General features: G+C 40.3%; 1 protein-coding gene across 1 annotated transcript in view; it reads left to right on the top strand.

Moving 5' to 3' along the window:
• The window catches only part of PGBD5 (piggyBac transposable element derived 5), a 66,899-nt gene that overhangs the window by 10,599 nt on the left and 39,892 nt on the right, over nucleotides 1-16,408 (top strand). Inside the window, exon 2 of the mRNA XM_033055117.2 lies at nucleotides 14,681-15,108. Within this exon, the coding sequence (XP_032911008.1) occupies nucleotides 14,681-15,108 (428 nt within the window). The remainder of the gene's footprint in view (nucleotides 1-14,680; nucleotides 15,109-16,408) is intronic.

Genomic DNA, 16,408 nt, shown 5'->3' on the forward strand with positions numbered 1-16,408 from the left:
AACTGCAAGATTCAATTTTTTTTTCTGTCTTTGTAACAGGTATTTCAGCTTCTGGTGTCTTGTCCTTAGACTCTTGAAACTTACTGTGTTATGAACCTCATTAGATGTCTTGAGAATGAAACCAAAATCCTTGCCCTAACATCTGAAACACACCTAGGTTATCCTGAATATCTGTGTTAAGAAAATTTCTCTGGCTTTGCTTCCTCCTTCTTCCTCTTCGTACCCCTTTTATTTTGTTAAAGAGCACTTTGGATCTTTCTGTACAAAACATGGCTGTTTCTGGTTAAGAGGGGTGTGAGTTTAGCCAGCAGTACCAAAACCTGTAATCCCACTAGACTTGGGTAAATTCAAAATGCATTGAACTAGGTTGAGTGCAAATAGTAGTGCAAGAACCTAAATGCTTTCTGAGAGAAGATAGTGGATATAAAATATTCAGCTATGCATATTTTTGAATTGGTATTGTCAAAGTGGATACTGAAAAAAGTGGTTCTAGAAATATGAAATGGACTTGATACTGTTAATGTGACACTGTTGTTGAGATTATAGTAGTTTTTAACTCTCCTTTCTTTTTCTTTGTTTTTTTTTTTTTGCTGCTGACTATCTTTCCCTGAATCAATGAAAAGAAACCAAGTGAGCAGTAGTTTTCTTTTTTTCTAAAAGCAACCATTTTTATCGTATGATGAAGCAGAATATTTGATAGCATTTTATGGACATATATTGCAGAAGAGTGAGTGAGATGTTAAAATAAAAGCTGTGCCTTTTCTTTAGGTCTTTTGCTGAAAGGTTGACTCAGAAGGGGTCTGAGTACTGACCTGGAGCAGCTTGACATCGAGCAGTGCACTGTCAATTGTTCTAATGTCAGCTTTCTTCCTAAGATAAAAGGGTAATGGGATTTTTTTTTTTAAGCTGAAATGGCAGCTAAAGGGAAAATCCTTCCACACAATACTTAATCAGAGAAGGAGCAAGAAATAAGTGCAACAAAAGCTGCTCAAAACTTTACTTTCAAGCTTTCAGTTTCTACTGAATCCTTTTAATCTGTACTATAACCTCTTTCTAACCTGCCCTTCTGTGCTACAACATTTAGTTTCTCTAATTGTATTTTTCTTCTTAAAATCTTCTCCTGACATAAAAATGAATGCTTCTCTTATATCTTTATATAGATTCTACCAATACTTCACATTTTAACATCTTGTTCTTAATCATTATGAAACATCCCTTTTTCTTATTCTTGGACACCATGTCTTCACAGTTCTACTAAAACTGCAGGTGGTCGGAGCAGGAGTTCATGAAATGTTACTTCTTAGTAAGCCAGGCTTTGCACAATTTTGCTCTGCTCCATGTGCTCAAGTCCATTCTTGTGGGAGGAGAAGGTAAAAGTCTTCCAGATATTGAGTTCTCACCTAACTTACAGGAAGATAGTTGACGGGATGTTAACCTTTTCAATTGCCCTTGCTGAAAGATGGCTCATTTGAGTTCAATCCTTATTAGACAGCACATTTTTAGTGAGAAGACCCTGTAGCCTCCAACAGCATCTCCTGTGATGAAAAAGCAGGTTGATGTTGAGACATGAGGTCATGGGAAACCAGAGTCTGCCTGTTCTTGCCTCATAAAGATTATAGCTGATACTTCTAACATATCAAAATTATGTCCAGGTGATCCTGACCACATTGCTCATCCGGCCTGCTACAGCTGATGCTCCAGATCTGCTTTTGTGGGAAATATAATATGTGAAATGTCATACCCATCACAACATCTGATGTAGCATTAAACAGCTGGAAGAAATGCAGTATGCAGCTCAGCAAAATCTGAGTTCAGATCTAATAGCAGTGTTTATCTCTGAGTTTGGTTATTCCATGATTAGTCAGTCTTCTTTTTGGATGAAGGTTGCACTTCAGGAGTGTCAACTGCCCCTGCATGGAGTTTTGACTTAGTATTTTATTTTGTCTGAGTTGTGAATGCATCTGTGCTCCTGCTGCCTGATAGAAGAGACCAGTGCAGTTTTAGAGGTTAGTGCACGGAGTAATGGGCCCAATTCTTTATAGCAAGCATTTAAGGAATAGTCTCCCTTCTTGATCACCTGTGCTGGCAGGAGTGGGGATTGTGTCTCCCATGTCTGGTTCTTTGCTCGCTTTGCAAAGTGTACCTTGTAGTCCCTTATCCACCAGACACTGGTTCTGCAGGCAGGAGGATGTGACTAAAATCAAGTGATAGTTTCTATAAAGAAAGCAAAATGTTACGGTTGTCATAAGCAGTTTTGGTGTAGCTGTTGGTTTTCTTTTCTTCTTTGAGCCTAGCTGAAGTCAATGTTCTACATACTAGTGGATTTTGAATGCTTCCTAAAGGAAGGAGACACAAAGATTTCTTTTATGTTTTGCTCTCAATGACTATTGCTCTAGACAGCCATTGTTATCTGCCTTGTTTGTAATTTAGAAGAGGGAGGAGAAAGTAGGCAAGTTTTTAAACTCAAGTAGGAAAAAAAAAGCTTTTTCTAAGAAGAGTTTTAAGCAGATTTTTTAAAGTAAGTTGTTTTTTTTTTTTCTCTTTTGCTGTGTCTTCAAGGACTCCATACTATACTTGCCAATACTAATTCTTTTGCAGTTGTTTCTATTTTATTATGGACTGCATCACTTGACATTATGATACTTGTACCATTAAATCATTTGTTTGGAGCAATCCTAGGCTAGAAGAAATGCACTTAATCTCACTTCAAAAACATGCACTTCAGGGTAGTGTTGTACTGAGGCCTAAGAATAATTTGGTCACTGTAGCTTAAGGTTAAGTATCTGCCTCAAATGGTTTCTGTTCAGCTGGAGTGAAAAACCCTAGAAGATGTTACTATTGTCACACTGTAGCATCAAAAATTTCTTAAACCACAACCCTTTCAATGTTTATTGAAAATACAACATATTTGCTTCACAGCAGCAGAAAATTTGGTATCAGATCTGAGTGGTAGGAGCTAACATCAAATCCCTTGATCAAAAGGAAAAATCCATGTTTCCTGAAGAACATGAGTTCCAATTTGCTGGCTAAGCTTTGTGAAGAGTGACCAAAATCTGTGGTGGTTGTAAGGCCCAGGAGGGAGGACAAAGGGGCTGCAGGATAGACTACAGATAATTTTTGTAGTAAAAAGACATTCCCCATTTTTCCTGCCACAACATATATTGCATCCTCAGTCTTGCTTTTAGGATTAATAATTTGCATGTCAGACTGCAAAATGAGTGTCTGCTCTGGAAACCTATTTCTGCTAGAGAAAAACACAAGGCTCTAACACATCCTTTTGATTTGTGAGTGACACAAATTAAAATTCAAAGGGGAGTGTCAAGGGATGTAAATACAGTGCATTATTCTTTGAATCCAGACATGCATATAAGCATTTGCATAGGTCGTACTACCTTAGTGATACGTAACAAATGACTTGAATAATATATATTTGTTTAGTGCCACGAAAAGTGTTATACCAATGCAGAAAGACCTCTGATTGATACCACTCCCCTGTTCTTACAAGAAGACGTTTTTCTTGGAGGACAAAGGGAAGTGACTCCTCTTTATATTGGTGTAAAACCTACAGGTAGATCAGTTGAAGCTTATAGGATTTGAGCACACATTCAGGTCTCTGCTAAAAAGAAGGTGAACTGCTAGGCTATCTGCTAGGCTGCTTTAATCCTGAATGTCATTACTGGAGAAATCTAGGGCAGTGTTACCCAATCATTTTTGATCATTCACCCCTATCAGTAGAAGTTTTTTCAACAGGTACCCACAATCTATGCATATTTATTGATTCATTTATAGATTATATACCTGCACTACTGTACTAATATATGATGTACACTATAAAGCATATACAAAACTGTAATTTAAACCAGGATAAGGTAAAGATGAAATTAATAGTGTTAATTATTTTTGTTAACAATAGAGAAAAAAATTTTCTTCCAGCACCCCAGTAGATTGTCTTGTGCAGCACCTCTTGTTGGAAAGCACTGTGCTAAGGCCTATCAAAGGATCCTGTTAAAAGTTCATGCATGACCAAGCAGATGGCACCTAGGACTTGGCAAGGAGGACTGTGGTCATTTGTGTTCAGCTCTGCCAAACTGCTTCAGTAGAGGCCCAGAAAGAGAATTTCCGTGAAGTGGTTTGAATCCACCTGCCAAGGATGCTACCTAACCTAGATGTAGCTGTGATGAAAAGCTGTATGTTCACCTGCTTTCTTTGTCTTCTCTCTCTTCCCAAATAAATAACATTCTGACTTGCCTAGTAGACTTGGGCTTTTACACAAGACTGTAAAAATTTCAAACCCAGTTTTGCTAATAATAATCTGAAGGCATTTTGTACCCCCCACTAAAACATCAGTGGGGGTTGTAGAATCTGGGTCTTAAGAGAGGCATATAATAAATTCTTGATGTGGAAGTTAAAATGCTACCTATTCAGGGCCATTCACAGCGAGCAGGAAGGAGATATATCAAAGGTGATGGAAGAAGCTGATGGAGTTTCACAGTAGGTCTCTTCCTTAAATTTATTTTATAAGGCAGTCAACATAAAGAATGACTGGAAAGAAATGTTGATTAAATGAGAGCTTTGTGAACACAGTGACAAATGGCTGAGGAACTGTAAGGGCCATGTAAAGGGGGAAATCTGTCTATTAGACAAAACTAACTTTAGCAGTTAGGTCCAGAAGGCTTAGGAAATGGGAGGCTTCCTTTTTAACAATGTGAACACATCATGAAATTCTTTGAAAATTTCTGTTGTGTGAAATTGTTATTGCTGCTAGGTCCAAGGTGAGAAATACAAACTACTTTCTCCTTTTATAATCTGAACTATGTTCTTACAGTGATTAATTCTTAAGAGATCTTTCAGCTTTTATTGGTTCATGTGTTGGCAACCCCCAAGAAGCCTGGACAGCTGACCTCTGTAGCTGTGATCTGGTGTTGTGGGTGGCTGCTTACAAGCAATGCCTGGCCGGTGACCTCCAGTCCTTTCCCTGCCTGTCTCAGAATACAGCACGCTAAGCCTGTCTTTGAAGAGATGGACTTTGGCTCCAGAGTGACAAAGCATCTCTCCTGAAAGGCTGGGGGGGGAAAAGCACACAATGCTTTTCCTTGCACACCTAGTTCTGTGGCCTGATTCCTGCTCCACTTGTGCCGTGATGGGAGTTGCGCAGTTCTGCAGGCTGCACATAGTGGCTGAGCAGAGGTTGTGGGAGGGCTGCTGCTGAGGGACTGCTGCTGCTGCTGAGACTGAGCAGTGCTGTGCCACCGAGGATCCCACTCCCACTCTGTGTGCTGTTTAGCTCTGAGCTGTGTTTCTGGCTTGCTCTCTGCAGATACAACTCCTTGAAAACTTTCTCTGGGAGTACAGTGGCTTGTAAGCACATTTGTGTCACCCTGAAGTTAACATAGGTAGTACAAGTAATAAATCCCATCTTTTTCTCAGGTGACTGCCCTTTTTTCACTTTTAATTGTTGAAGAAGTGCACTGACTTCATAAAACTGGCAAGTTGTGGTGTTATAAGAGTTATTAGGAAGCCTAAGCACTTGGAGTGCTGTAGAGTGTGTCATATATCCTGTATGTGGTAAGAGGATTAGGGATGTTGATGTACATGGTATGTAGAAGTCATTTATTGAACTTTCCAACTGCTTGCCTTGAGTTGAGATGTTCAGGCAGCCTGCAGCACTGGTCACTTCTTCAGGCAGGCAGATCAAGGATGGAAAAAGACAGTCTAACAACAGGGACAGGACTAAAAGAGCAAAAAGAAAACAAAAAGCACACAAAGTGATACTGTGCACGTGTAAAGGAGTCCTAGCCCTAGCAAGGATTGCAAATACATTGACCTCCACTTTGCTTCTTAGGTGTCCTAAGGAAATATTAAGACTTTTATCTGTCTCTATATTAAGACTTTTTTTTGTCTTAAGCCTAATGCACCAGCAGAGAACATGTGGGTTGTCCCAAGATTTTTGAGGGTTGTTGGGGAGGAACATGGAGAATATGAAGTGAGGAAATTACAAGTTCAAAAGCAGGTGGGTAAGTGCAGATGCAATATGGAGTGATGAGAGCTCCTTTGCCTCTTGATATGGGGTGATGACAGCAGAGAAGACTTTTCTTACTGGGCAGTTGATGAAACGCGCCTAGAAATGCAAGTGCATGCTTTCCTACAGAGAGCAGTGAAATCCAAGGGAGACTTGGTACAACCTAAAAGAAACAGGTTTGAAAAAGCCTGGGTATTATCCCCGTGCAGCTCCTGTCACCAGCCTCCTTGGCAGATTCCCAGTTTTGAGCTCTTCTAGCAGAGCTGCAGCATCACCCTGCTGATCACCCTCTCCCAAGTGGATGCTGCACCACCCAAGTAGGTGCTCCTATCTGCTAGTGATACATAGCATTAATACTTTGGGGACTATGTGCTTACCCTAACAACTACTCCCTGTCTTCTCCAGGAAGAGCCTGTTGCTGCTGGGAAGCAATTGCAAAGCCCAGTACTGTAGCTATCTTGGCTCATGTGGGATGGATATGAATCATTAGGAGGTTCTGTACTGAAGTTAATGTTTGTGCATTATAAGGTTGTCTCCAATGCTTTACTGAACCATCTGGATTTCTGATTGCTGTATTCTATTTTTCCTTCTTAAATAACTGATTTTTGAACAAAATAGAAAGCCATTTCTTTGTGAGACTTAAAAAGCGGAGGTTCATTTTTCAATGGAATATGTGTGTGTTGTATGTAAAAGGCAGGGGTTGGTGTGGAGGCTTTCAGCATCTCATTAGTTGGGTCATTTCTATTGACTTACTGACTTTTATTTACAAAAGATAAATTAATTATCCTGGTGATTTACTTGGAAAACATACCAGGCTATTTTCCCTCTTTCAAATACAAAAGCCCTACCTTTCAAGGCAGGGTCCTCACATCAAATGTTGCTGATGCTTAAGGTGGTTTTTTATTTTAAATTTCTGGAAAGGAGTAAGTTGCATGGGGGTAGTGATATTTGTGAACAGTGTGTGCTAGAACAGACCAGAAGTCTGGGACAGAAAGATGGGATGGTAGGATTGCATCTGCTGGTGTTGCCAGTGCAGGAGAGGAGTCCCCCCATGGAACCATTCCAAAGCAGTCTTCTGGGATTTAGTTATGAAGGAGGTCACCCTGCTGGTAATGGGAGTTGTGCTGACATAAAACTATCCATGCTGCTTTGTATAGTTATTTCATAAATGTGCACAGCTGTGCCCACAAACAGATGTGTAACTGCTACGTGATCTACTAAAAGCTGTATTACAGGTGGTGTGTGAAGTCAGCACATTGATGGTCATCTCTAACCTGCTAGATATGCCCAGTGTCAGCTGGGCTACCAGGAGCAGTGCAGTAAAATGTTAATAGAAAACTACAGTGGCAAAAGAGCACAGTGGACTATTGCCATGGAAGCTGCTGCAGCATGAATTCCCCTGAGGAAGAGCATATGCAGTCCCACAGCCAAATAATCTGCAAAGAATTATGTAAACTGACACAATATGGTATTATTTCAGCATTGACTCTGCTGCTTTAAGGTCTTTGGCTTTTGGAAATTATATTTTAACCCTAAGACCTTGTACCAGTGTATTGGGAAGTTCTATTGGATGCTGGGAAAATGGTGTTTGGTAGGTTGCAAGATCTCACCACAGAAATTGAGTATATATTCAAAGGTGTCAACATTAGCTGCAGTGGGCTTTTTATTCTTTGTACTTGTCACAGTTTGAAAGCTTTGTAGTTTTAAAACGTGATGGTAAACACAAAGAAATACTCTCTTAATTAAACAGTTTTTTGCCATGACTTAAATCTAAAACAAGGCACACTCCCATGGAAGACTGCCACAACATGTCTGGCATATTCTCATTCTCAGACCAGTGCTGTTGGTGGTACATCATACCTCTGGTTAATGGGAAAGGTGTAAGACCTGCCTGTTGGTCTCTTGAAAATGCCCCAAAGTTTAGTTGTTCTTCTACAATGTCTTATCACACAAGGTAATCTACTGAGTGACAGCCAAAATTCTTTACCCTTAGTATGCCACTCTCGATGCTCCATTGAAATTCTTCACCTTTTGCAGGCTGAATTGCCAGCACCTGGCAGTATGGAGAAGGAGTGGGCAGAGTGCCTTGGTTATCACCCCAGGTGTTGGAAGATCACTATAGCATCAGGGGAGGAGACTGTCTTGGGTTTGGTGGAACTGTGCATCACTCTTCCCTGACCTACGCCAGGTTGACCTGCTACACTTAATGCTCAGGGGCTCTGCTGTAATGCTTAAAAAAGCTGAATGACAGTCTGGATCCAATACACTGCATGGAAACAAGCTGAATTACAGGAAGTTCCTTAGTTTGCTAAATACTTCATTAATTTTACTGTTTTATTTAAATTTCACTGTGTGATTTACTAAATAAGTTCTCTATTTAATGTATCACTAACTCAGTGCTGCGTGCTGTGGAGGCCAGAGACTCTTAGGACCAGAGTCAGCACAGAGCAGCTCTGTGCTGGTTTTTAGTCCACTTTCATTTGTCCTTGGATTGCTTCTAGACACAGCTCTTAATGCTCTCTATGGATAAAAGTCAGACTGCAGTCTGTGGATCGCTTTATTGCTGACGCTGTGAAGAAAACAATCCTTTTTAATGCCGGGGAGGGAAGAGAAAGTGGCTTTTCAGAGAAGCTGTTTGCAACAATTTTTTGACTACGGTTATTATGTGCAGACGTGGAAACATTGTCAAAGGCTTATTTGTAAGGTAGGAAGAGTGCAGTCAGATCACACTTTGCTAAGTAGCTTGGAGTAGGCTTACTGAAACTAAATGTAGAGCAGAAGTGCGGCTACTGAGCGCCCACACAAGGGTGCAAAATAAGTTTCTGTAAAGGTGACCTTGCAAAAACATACCCAGAAGCATGGGCTGCTGAGAGTGAGCCCTTATAGTCTACAGAAAGAATTTTCTTTGGAAGGACTATGTCCAGTTTCTTCTTTCTAAGCCAAGAGTGTCTGCTTGGGAGTTGTTGACTTTTTTTATTACCTTCTCCTAAGCTGGCTCTCAACTCCAAGCAATGCCACAGTACAGATCATGTTTTCATCATTTATATTGAATTCTTGTGCAAGGCAGTCCCTAAAGGAAGCTAAGATTTTTCTACCAAAATAACAGATGCTGACATCTACTTGCCTAAAATACTGGTCAGAAGCACAGCTGGTATAAATTAGGATGGTGCCTTTAACTTAGCAAAGTAGGTCTGTCACTGAAGTTTTGATAGCTTTTCTAATGAAGATGAACAAAACCATTCAGTATAATATCCTAAAGACCTGGATACTTGCTGCCCAGTTCCTACAGGAGAGCAGTCTCTGAAACAAACTGGAATAAATCTCAGAAAAAGAAGTGTTACGTGAATTTACTTCAAACTGTCTTGACAGGCTTGTTGTAAGGCTGTCAAACTGGCTATGGTTTGAGGATGGTCTGATGTTCATTTCCAGGCCATTAAGAATAGAACTGATATGAAAACTGATATGCTGGCAAGCCAGATAAGCTCCAATGCTTTCAAAGGTTACATGAGGGAACTTAGTGCAAAGAGAAATTCTGAAAAATATTCACTTGGGAAATATTAAAACAGCATGTTTTGTTTTCTTGCCTCTTCTTTTTTTTAGCTCTTTATAATGCTCTCTACACATTGAAAAAGATGAGAAATTGTTTTAACTGTCTTTCATATTTCATTAATTGACACCTTCCATAAAGACATCATGATTTTTCTGATGGATGACTATTTTCTGACAAAAGGCTTCTGTCAGCATTTTTTAATGTTCTCTAAATAAGACCTAAAAATCATGTTGTGCACTTTTGCAAAGGTAACTTGTCAGGAATATAAAACAGTCTTTAATTGCTTTGACTTAGGAAAAAGGAATTAATTGGCTTTTTAAACCTTGGTTTTTGAAGGTTGTGCCATATGCTTCCCAACAGCCAAAAAAAAAGAAGTTTCTAGATTGATTTTTCTTAGGTATGTGTCTGTATATAATACACTTAATGAGCTACTCTTGTGCATAGCTAGAAATTGTTAGGTTTTTCCTCAGAGAAGACAATAAAATTACTTCTGAATTCTTGAACTGATATCCCTCCTGTTCCTGATGTCGAGTATTGGGGTCTGCCAAACTGTTAATGAAGTTGCATTAATTTCAAAGTCAACTGTGATTAGCTCTGCACAAGGTGTGTTTGCAAACCATGCAATTTGGGTTATTATACACAGGGTAACATCTGGGCCTGTCAGCCTAATGGGATATTTTATTGTGGACCTTGATTGCAGTTTGAATGAGAGCAGTCTTTTGCACAGTAGAGCAAAAGAACTTTCTTTCACTGTGTTTTCTCCTTACATATCTGATTTATCCTGCCCAAAATAATGATGCTTTTGACCTTCTTAAGATTTGTATGCTATGTTGTGAGCACTGATAGGTTACAGTATGTTTTGAAACTTTCCTTCTTTTGTCCGTCCCTTATTCTGAGTCTGTGAACTTTGAGTTACTAAATTACAGGTTGATAATTGGAACAGAAAAAAATGGGAAAGGATGCTTGAACCTGTTAAAAATGCACTCAAATTACTTAATTCTGCAAACCAGTTAAGTAAGGAAAAAGCATTTCATTCACTTGGGGTTCTTATTTTTTTCCTAATGTGTTGCTCAGCAAGGAAGACTAGAAAGAGAATGAAGCAGGGAGAAGAATGTGACCAGCGGGGACCCGTCCAAGAGAGAAGAGCAGAGATTGTAGAACCACATGCAGGGGCTGCCTGAAGTTCCACTTGAACTTTTTCTTAAATCTTTCTGGGTGTTCTGCAGTGGATATGTTTGCTGAGAAGTTCAGTGTGCAGCCTGCTGTCTTGCCAGACATTGGAGCCGGCCAGGCAGCTGCAGTTTGCCCTAGCTGAGTTGAGCCAAAATGGGCTCTGCAATGCACACACTCCGAGGGCCAGGTGCCGGCTTTTGTTTCACAGTCAGATCGCCAGTATGGACACACAAATGGCTTTCCATGCTTAGTTTATTTCATTTATTTTGAGGCTATTCTTACAAATGGAGATGTCTCTCTGTGGGAGGCATTCCTTCTGAGTGCAAAAGAGAAAATGGAACTAACGAATCAAAATAGCGGTAATGACTTGCAAACTGGTTGCTGTGGATTGCAAAGGCAAGTTTTTGCTGGCAGAGGGGTGAGAAGGAAGAAGAGCTTGTATGTGTAGGCTGTATCATAAAAGAAGTTGTTTGTTATTTTCCATGTCCTACAAGGTCACTTAGAGCAAGCCCAAAGTTCTGGTGCTGGCATTTGTGCTGCCCAGTCAGAGGTTATTCAGTAGAGCTCTGACCCTGTCCTGACTGTGCACGGAATACTGGGTCTGGCTGCATGTTCAGACACTCCAAGAGTGCTTTTGCACTTTGTCTCTGTAATTTATATTGGAAACCCTGACTGGCTTCTAAAGAAACCCTATGAAAGTAAAGATGTTCCCCATGCAAACATTCTATAGCAGAGGAGAGAGAAAAATCTGAATTTTACATAGTCATAATTGTATAATCATTCTGAGAATGGATGACTAGGCAACACCACTCTTTCATTTGACTGAGTAAAGCTTTGAAAGGTAAACAGTGCGTGTATGAAACACTGAACTCTTTTTATATATGTATTTTCTGGGTAAGTGCCATTTAAGTCAATGTAAAAATCCTTAAAAAGTACAAATTAGGTATTTAAGTTCCTTATACAGACAGTTGACTCTCTTTATGGGATATATTTATGTGTTTAGAAAGTCATATTTAAATATTTTAGGCTGGCCATTAACTATGCAAAACTCAATGTTAAAAATTCAGTTCTTTTCCTACTCAAATTCAATGTCGCTCTTGTTATATTGCATATCAGTAAATTATGAATCAGTTGTGCTCACTTTGCCAGCGAGGCAAAGGCTGTTTTTTCAGACAATGAGATTATACAGGGGCTTTCATAATTTTATTTAATCAACAATTATGTTGATGTTTGAGTCAGAAAGTGATTCAGCTTGCTTTTTTAGAGCTGTGTGGGTTCTGCATGACCAATGAGATACAAAGCTTAGATATTTATTTCAGGAAGGAGAGGAGGTAGCAAGTTCTCTGTGTCTGGAGCAAGACTGCTGGGTAAGAAAGGATTACCATATCCTGTATACCTGTCAGGTTTCCATAATCACTTATCAAGGTAAGCTTGTGCAGATGCTGAAAATTTAGTTACACCAAAACTACATTTTTTGTGCTTCTGTCTGCTCTTACCTCCCTATAGATGGAGTCCATCATGTACCTATTGTCTATATCCATAAGTCTGAAGCGAACGTATTTCACTTTATAAGACTTAATGTTTTATGAATTCTTGTTTGCTGTAGACACGATTTAAAACATTACCCCTACTCCCGGCTTCTGCTTCTGAAGTATTTAAATTCTGAAGTATTTCAAAACCATCTCTGTATGCTACCTGGAAGGTTACCTGAGCACTGGAGTTGAGTTCCATAGTTACTCAAGATTTCATATATAACTAGGAATACACTCTGTTCTATGTGTTGTTATCAAAGCCATACCTAGCGTAGAATATAAAAACTTGATTAAGTTATGAGGAAGAATGAAGATACAGAATCATGTGCAGAGCATCTTTTGTGAGTTATAACAGTAAGCCAGTGCTAGCAGAAAATAAACCTTCTGATCAAAAGAAGAAAACATTTGTTAAGCAGCTTTAGTATTGCACTAGCAGTTAGGGTGAAGTAGATAGGTCTATTTAAGTCCCACAGTTTTCACTTGGTAATGAAAAACTTTTATAATCTAAACTGACCTTTTCTCTTCTGTCCTTACCAAAGCATGGTTTGTGCAGGGCTCTTTCCTCTGGCCTTACAAAATAGAGGAATGCTCTTTTAACTAAAAGTTTCTCAATCTAACTAATTAAAATTGGAAAATGATCTTTAAATATGTGTTTTTTTCCCACTGCACTTACGAAAAAAAAAACCCTCAATTTTGTTTTCTTTTTTGGCATTCTTTGCATTCTGAAGGTTTATTGTTTCAAAATCTTGATGCTATTTTTGCTGTCCTTCTAGTAGCTTGAGTTCCCAGAGTGCACCCAAATACTAAGGTTTAAGAGCAAGTCCAACCACAGTATTCATGTAATTCCTTGTAGTTTCGTTTCATGGAAAATTTCTGCACGCTGTAGTTACTGCTGTAAGTAGGAATGTGAACTGAGATTCAGGGATGCTGGTGAATGCCACCTGATCAACGTGCTAGTGGATCTTTGCAGAGCCAGATTGTGGAATGGTCAATCTTGCACTGATGCAGCTGGGAGAGCTGATGCTGAGATCCAAACAGCCCTGTAGTGCACAAAAGACCTGCTCTTGTTGGGCAGAACTCCAAATGAGAAGTTGTGTGCCTTCTCCTTTTGATTAGGAAGAGTGTTTCAGACAGTCCCAGGGCTGAAGGCTGCTGGACTAAGGTATGGTATTTTGTGGATCCAGCTCTTGGTTTGGGATTACACCCATGATACTGTCTTTTTCATAGGGGTGTAGAGCTGCTTTTAAGTGCTCCCCTGTCTCCTGGGTTTGAAGAGGCTGCTTCTCTCAGGGTATTTGTTTTCACCACTTCTGTAGAATAGAGAATGTTTCCTTGCCCTTTCCTGGTAACTAAAACACTACCATGAGGTACAAGCATGAAAACTACTACTTATTGAATGGAGCTTGGTTAGTTTGTGGGAGGAATTAAAGGAGAGTGGGCTGTAAATGCTGGTGTCTTCATGCCTGGTATTGTGGGTTTGATGTTCCTAATTGAGCTTAGTGTAATCTGGTGTTTGGCTGGCTGACCTTGTAACACTGATACAGTGCTGCCAGCCCTTAGAGCCTCCGTTTTGTTCTTTTCGCCCTCCTCTTATGGAGTAGTTGAAACTGGCAGAGAAGGTGCAAGATCAGTGAAATGCTAGAGTAATGACAGCATGGGACTGCTAGGCTTATTACATTATGGGAGGAAGAGGAGCACTGCATGCATTATAGTGCTAAAAATATTCCCTGTGACGTGGGACAGTGACACTAGCCACATGGTAACTGTGACTTGTTCTGGTAATGTGCTTTCTTGGGAATATCAGAGTGCAGGAAAAAACCCCAATGTGGTGGCAGAGACACAAAACTCAAAAACATAAATGTGACCTGTATGTGACTCTGTGTGGAGCAGAGGCAGATATGAAAGTCATAGAATTATGACAATGAGCTAGGCAGGAATTAGAGGCGCAGGAGAAAAGGTGGGATCAGGTCCTAGAGCCTAAGAATCATGTCATCTGGGGTGAGGGCAGTGCTATCTCTGGAGGACTCACACTGTCCTCCTGTACTGTTTGAAGGAAGGAACTGCTTTGACATGCAAAATAAAAGACTATCCAGAAAAAGTCCAAAAAAGCTGCTGAGGATAAAAGTTGAAGATAATGTGTAAGTAGAGAAATAAAATGCCTGCTTGTCTCATAGGTCTGCATGCTGCCAAGTAATGAGTGTGCAGAGCAGAGGGAGAAACTTTTCAGAGTGTGTAGTATCACACAGGAGGAAGAATAGGGGGGGAGGGGAAGTTTCCTGATGAAGTCTGTCGTACAATGGGTACGCACTATCTTTTGCATTAGTAAAATAAATCATGCTTTGAATTTCTGGTGTTGAATGTGGTGATCAGGAGTGCACCTATCTTTCCTTCTTGCTTTTATCCTAGGTCCAACACGAAAAATGCCCCTGACTGCCAGTGCCATGGACTTTTTTCAGCTCTTTGTCCCTGACAATGTACTAAAGAATATGGTGGTCCAAACCAACATGTATGCTAAGAAATACCAGGAGAGGTTTGGTAGTGACGATGCCTGGGTTGACGTCACCTTGACAGAAATGAAGGCCTTCTTAGGCTACATGATATCAACCAGCATCCACCACTGTGAGTCTGTTCTCAGCATCTGGAGCAGCGGCTTCTACAGCAACAAGAGCATTGCACTTATCATGACACAATCAAGGTTTGAGAAGATTCTGAAGTACTTCCACATTGTGGCCTTCCGCTCGAGCCAGACAACGCATAGCCTCTACAAAATCCAGCCTTTTCTGGACTCTCTGCAGAATGGCTTTGACTCTGCTTTCAGACCTTCACAAGCCCAGGTGAGAGTGAAGCTGTTGGCAGGGAACATCTGACCTGTGCACTCTGGTTCTCTCACTGTGCCAGGAAGTGCCTAGCACAGCTGTCTGGGGAAAGAGCTGGGGCTTCCCAGAGTGAAGCTGTGCTGAGGTGCCTCCATGAAACAAGAGAGAAAGCAGCACTGTCCTGTGCAAGTGCTCATCAGTGTCTGTCAGTGCAGGCACCAAGCAGGTTTCAGTGGGAATGGTGCTCTCCGAGCTGGAGCTGTTTGCTTTAGTGACCTAAATGAACCTGGACACTTCTCAGTGAGGCTGGCACCAGTAGGTTTTGCTGTCCTGAAGATGAGAGGCTGCAGGTTGTGCAAGGGTAGAAAGGACAGAGCTGGTGCATCTGGGATGGAGGGAAGCTGCTCCTGCTGCAGGCTGAGTTGGATGGAGGAGCTGAGTTTCCTAGAGTGACCTTAGCAGTAGGTGCTTGCTGTATGGTCCAGTAACACAGCTGCTTCCTTATGACTGGAAAGGGGGACAGATGAAAGCTTTTAATATTCATCATATTCTATTTAAACTTTGTTCAATACAAATTATCTGCTTTTGAAGCTGTTGCTACTGGTCGTGTTCAGAAATCTGGAAAGAAAAAGGAATAAGCATGAAATATGTTACTGCTTGATATAACTTTTCAATCAATTCTTTATTTCCAGAATATAAATATTTCACTTAGGCATTTGGGAAGGGGTTGTGTCCATAGTCTTCTTTTTCTTCCTGTTTCCCTTCTGAAGCATTCCATTTTAGCCCACTGCACAAAATTAATTAAGGCATATCTGCATTGCATCCATTGAAGTGCGTCTAAAATAAATGGCAAGTGATTACAGCTTTTTTTATTTTATAGGTAATAAAAATCATATCTATATAACTCATGAGAACACAGCTGCCTAAAAAGCTGTTAAGGTAGAGAAGGGAGGAGGGAGGAGTGTTCTCACTAAGCTATGTGAGGTATGTTTCCATTAAGACAAAACAGGCAGTGAGAAACATGGAATTGTTGGGACTGAGCTCCCATAAAGATATGAAATCTAATCCTTATGGCTGCTGACTTCAATGGGCAGAAGATAAAGGCTTCAGAAATGTGATCACTGTGTCTAATGCAAATGCTTATAATGGTGCAGCACACACTGTGAGTACAAATCCATTAAAGGATAAGATTTGATTTGCATGTATATCCCTTTTCCCATTCCCCATCCCGAGCAAGGCTTGAGAACTGAATTGACAAAATCACAGCACCCTGTTTGCAGTGGCAAAACATCTAAATCTTCACAAGCAAAATTTATTT

The sequence above is a fragment of the Catharus ustulatus genome, chromosome 3 (assembly GCF_009819885.2).
Source record: "Catharus ustulatus isolate bCatUst1 chromosome 3, bCatUst1.pri.v2, whole genome shotgun sequence".
Lineage (NCBI taxonomy): Eukaryota > Metazoa > Chordata > Aves > Passeriformes > Turdidae > Catharus > Catharus ustulatus.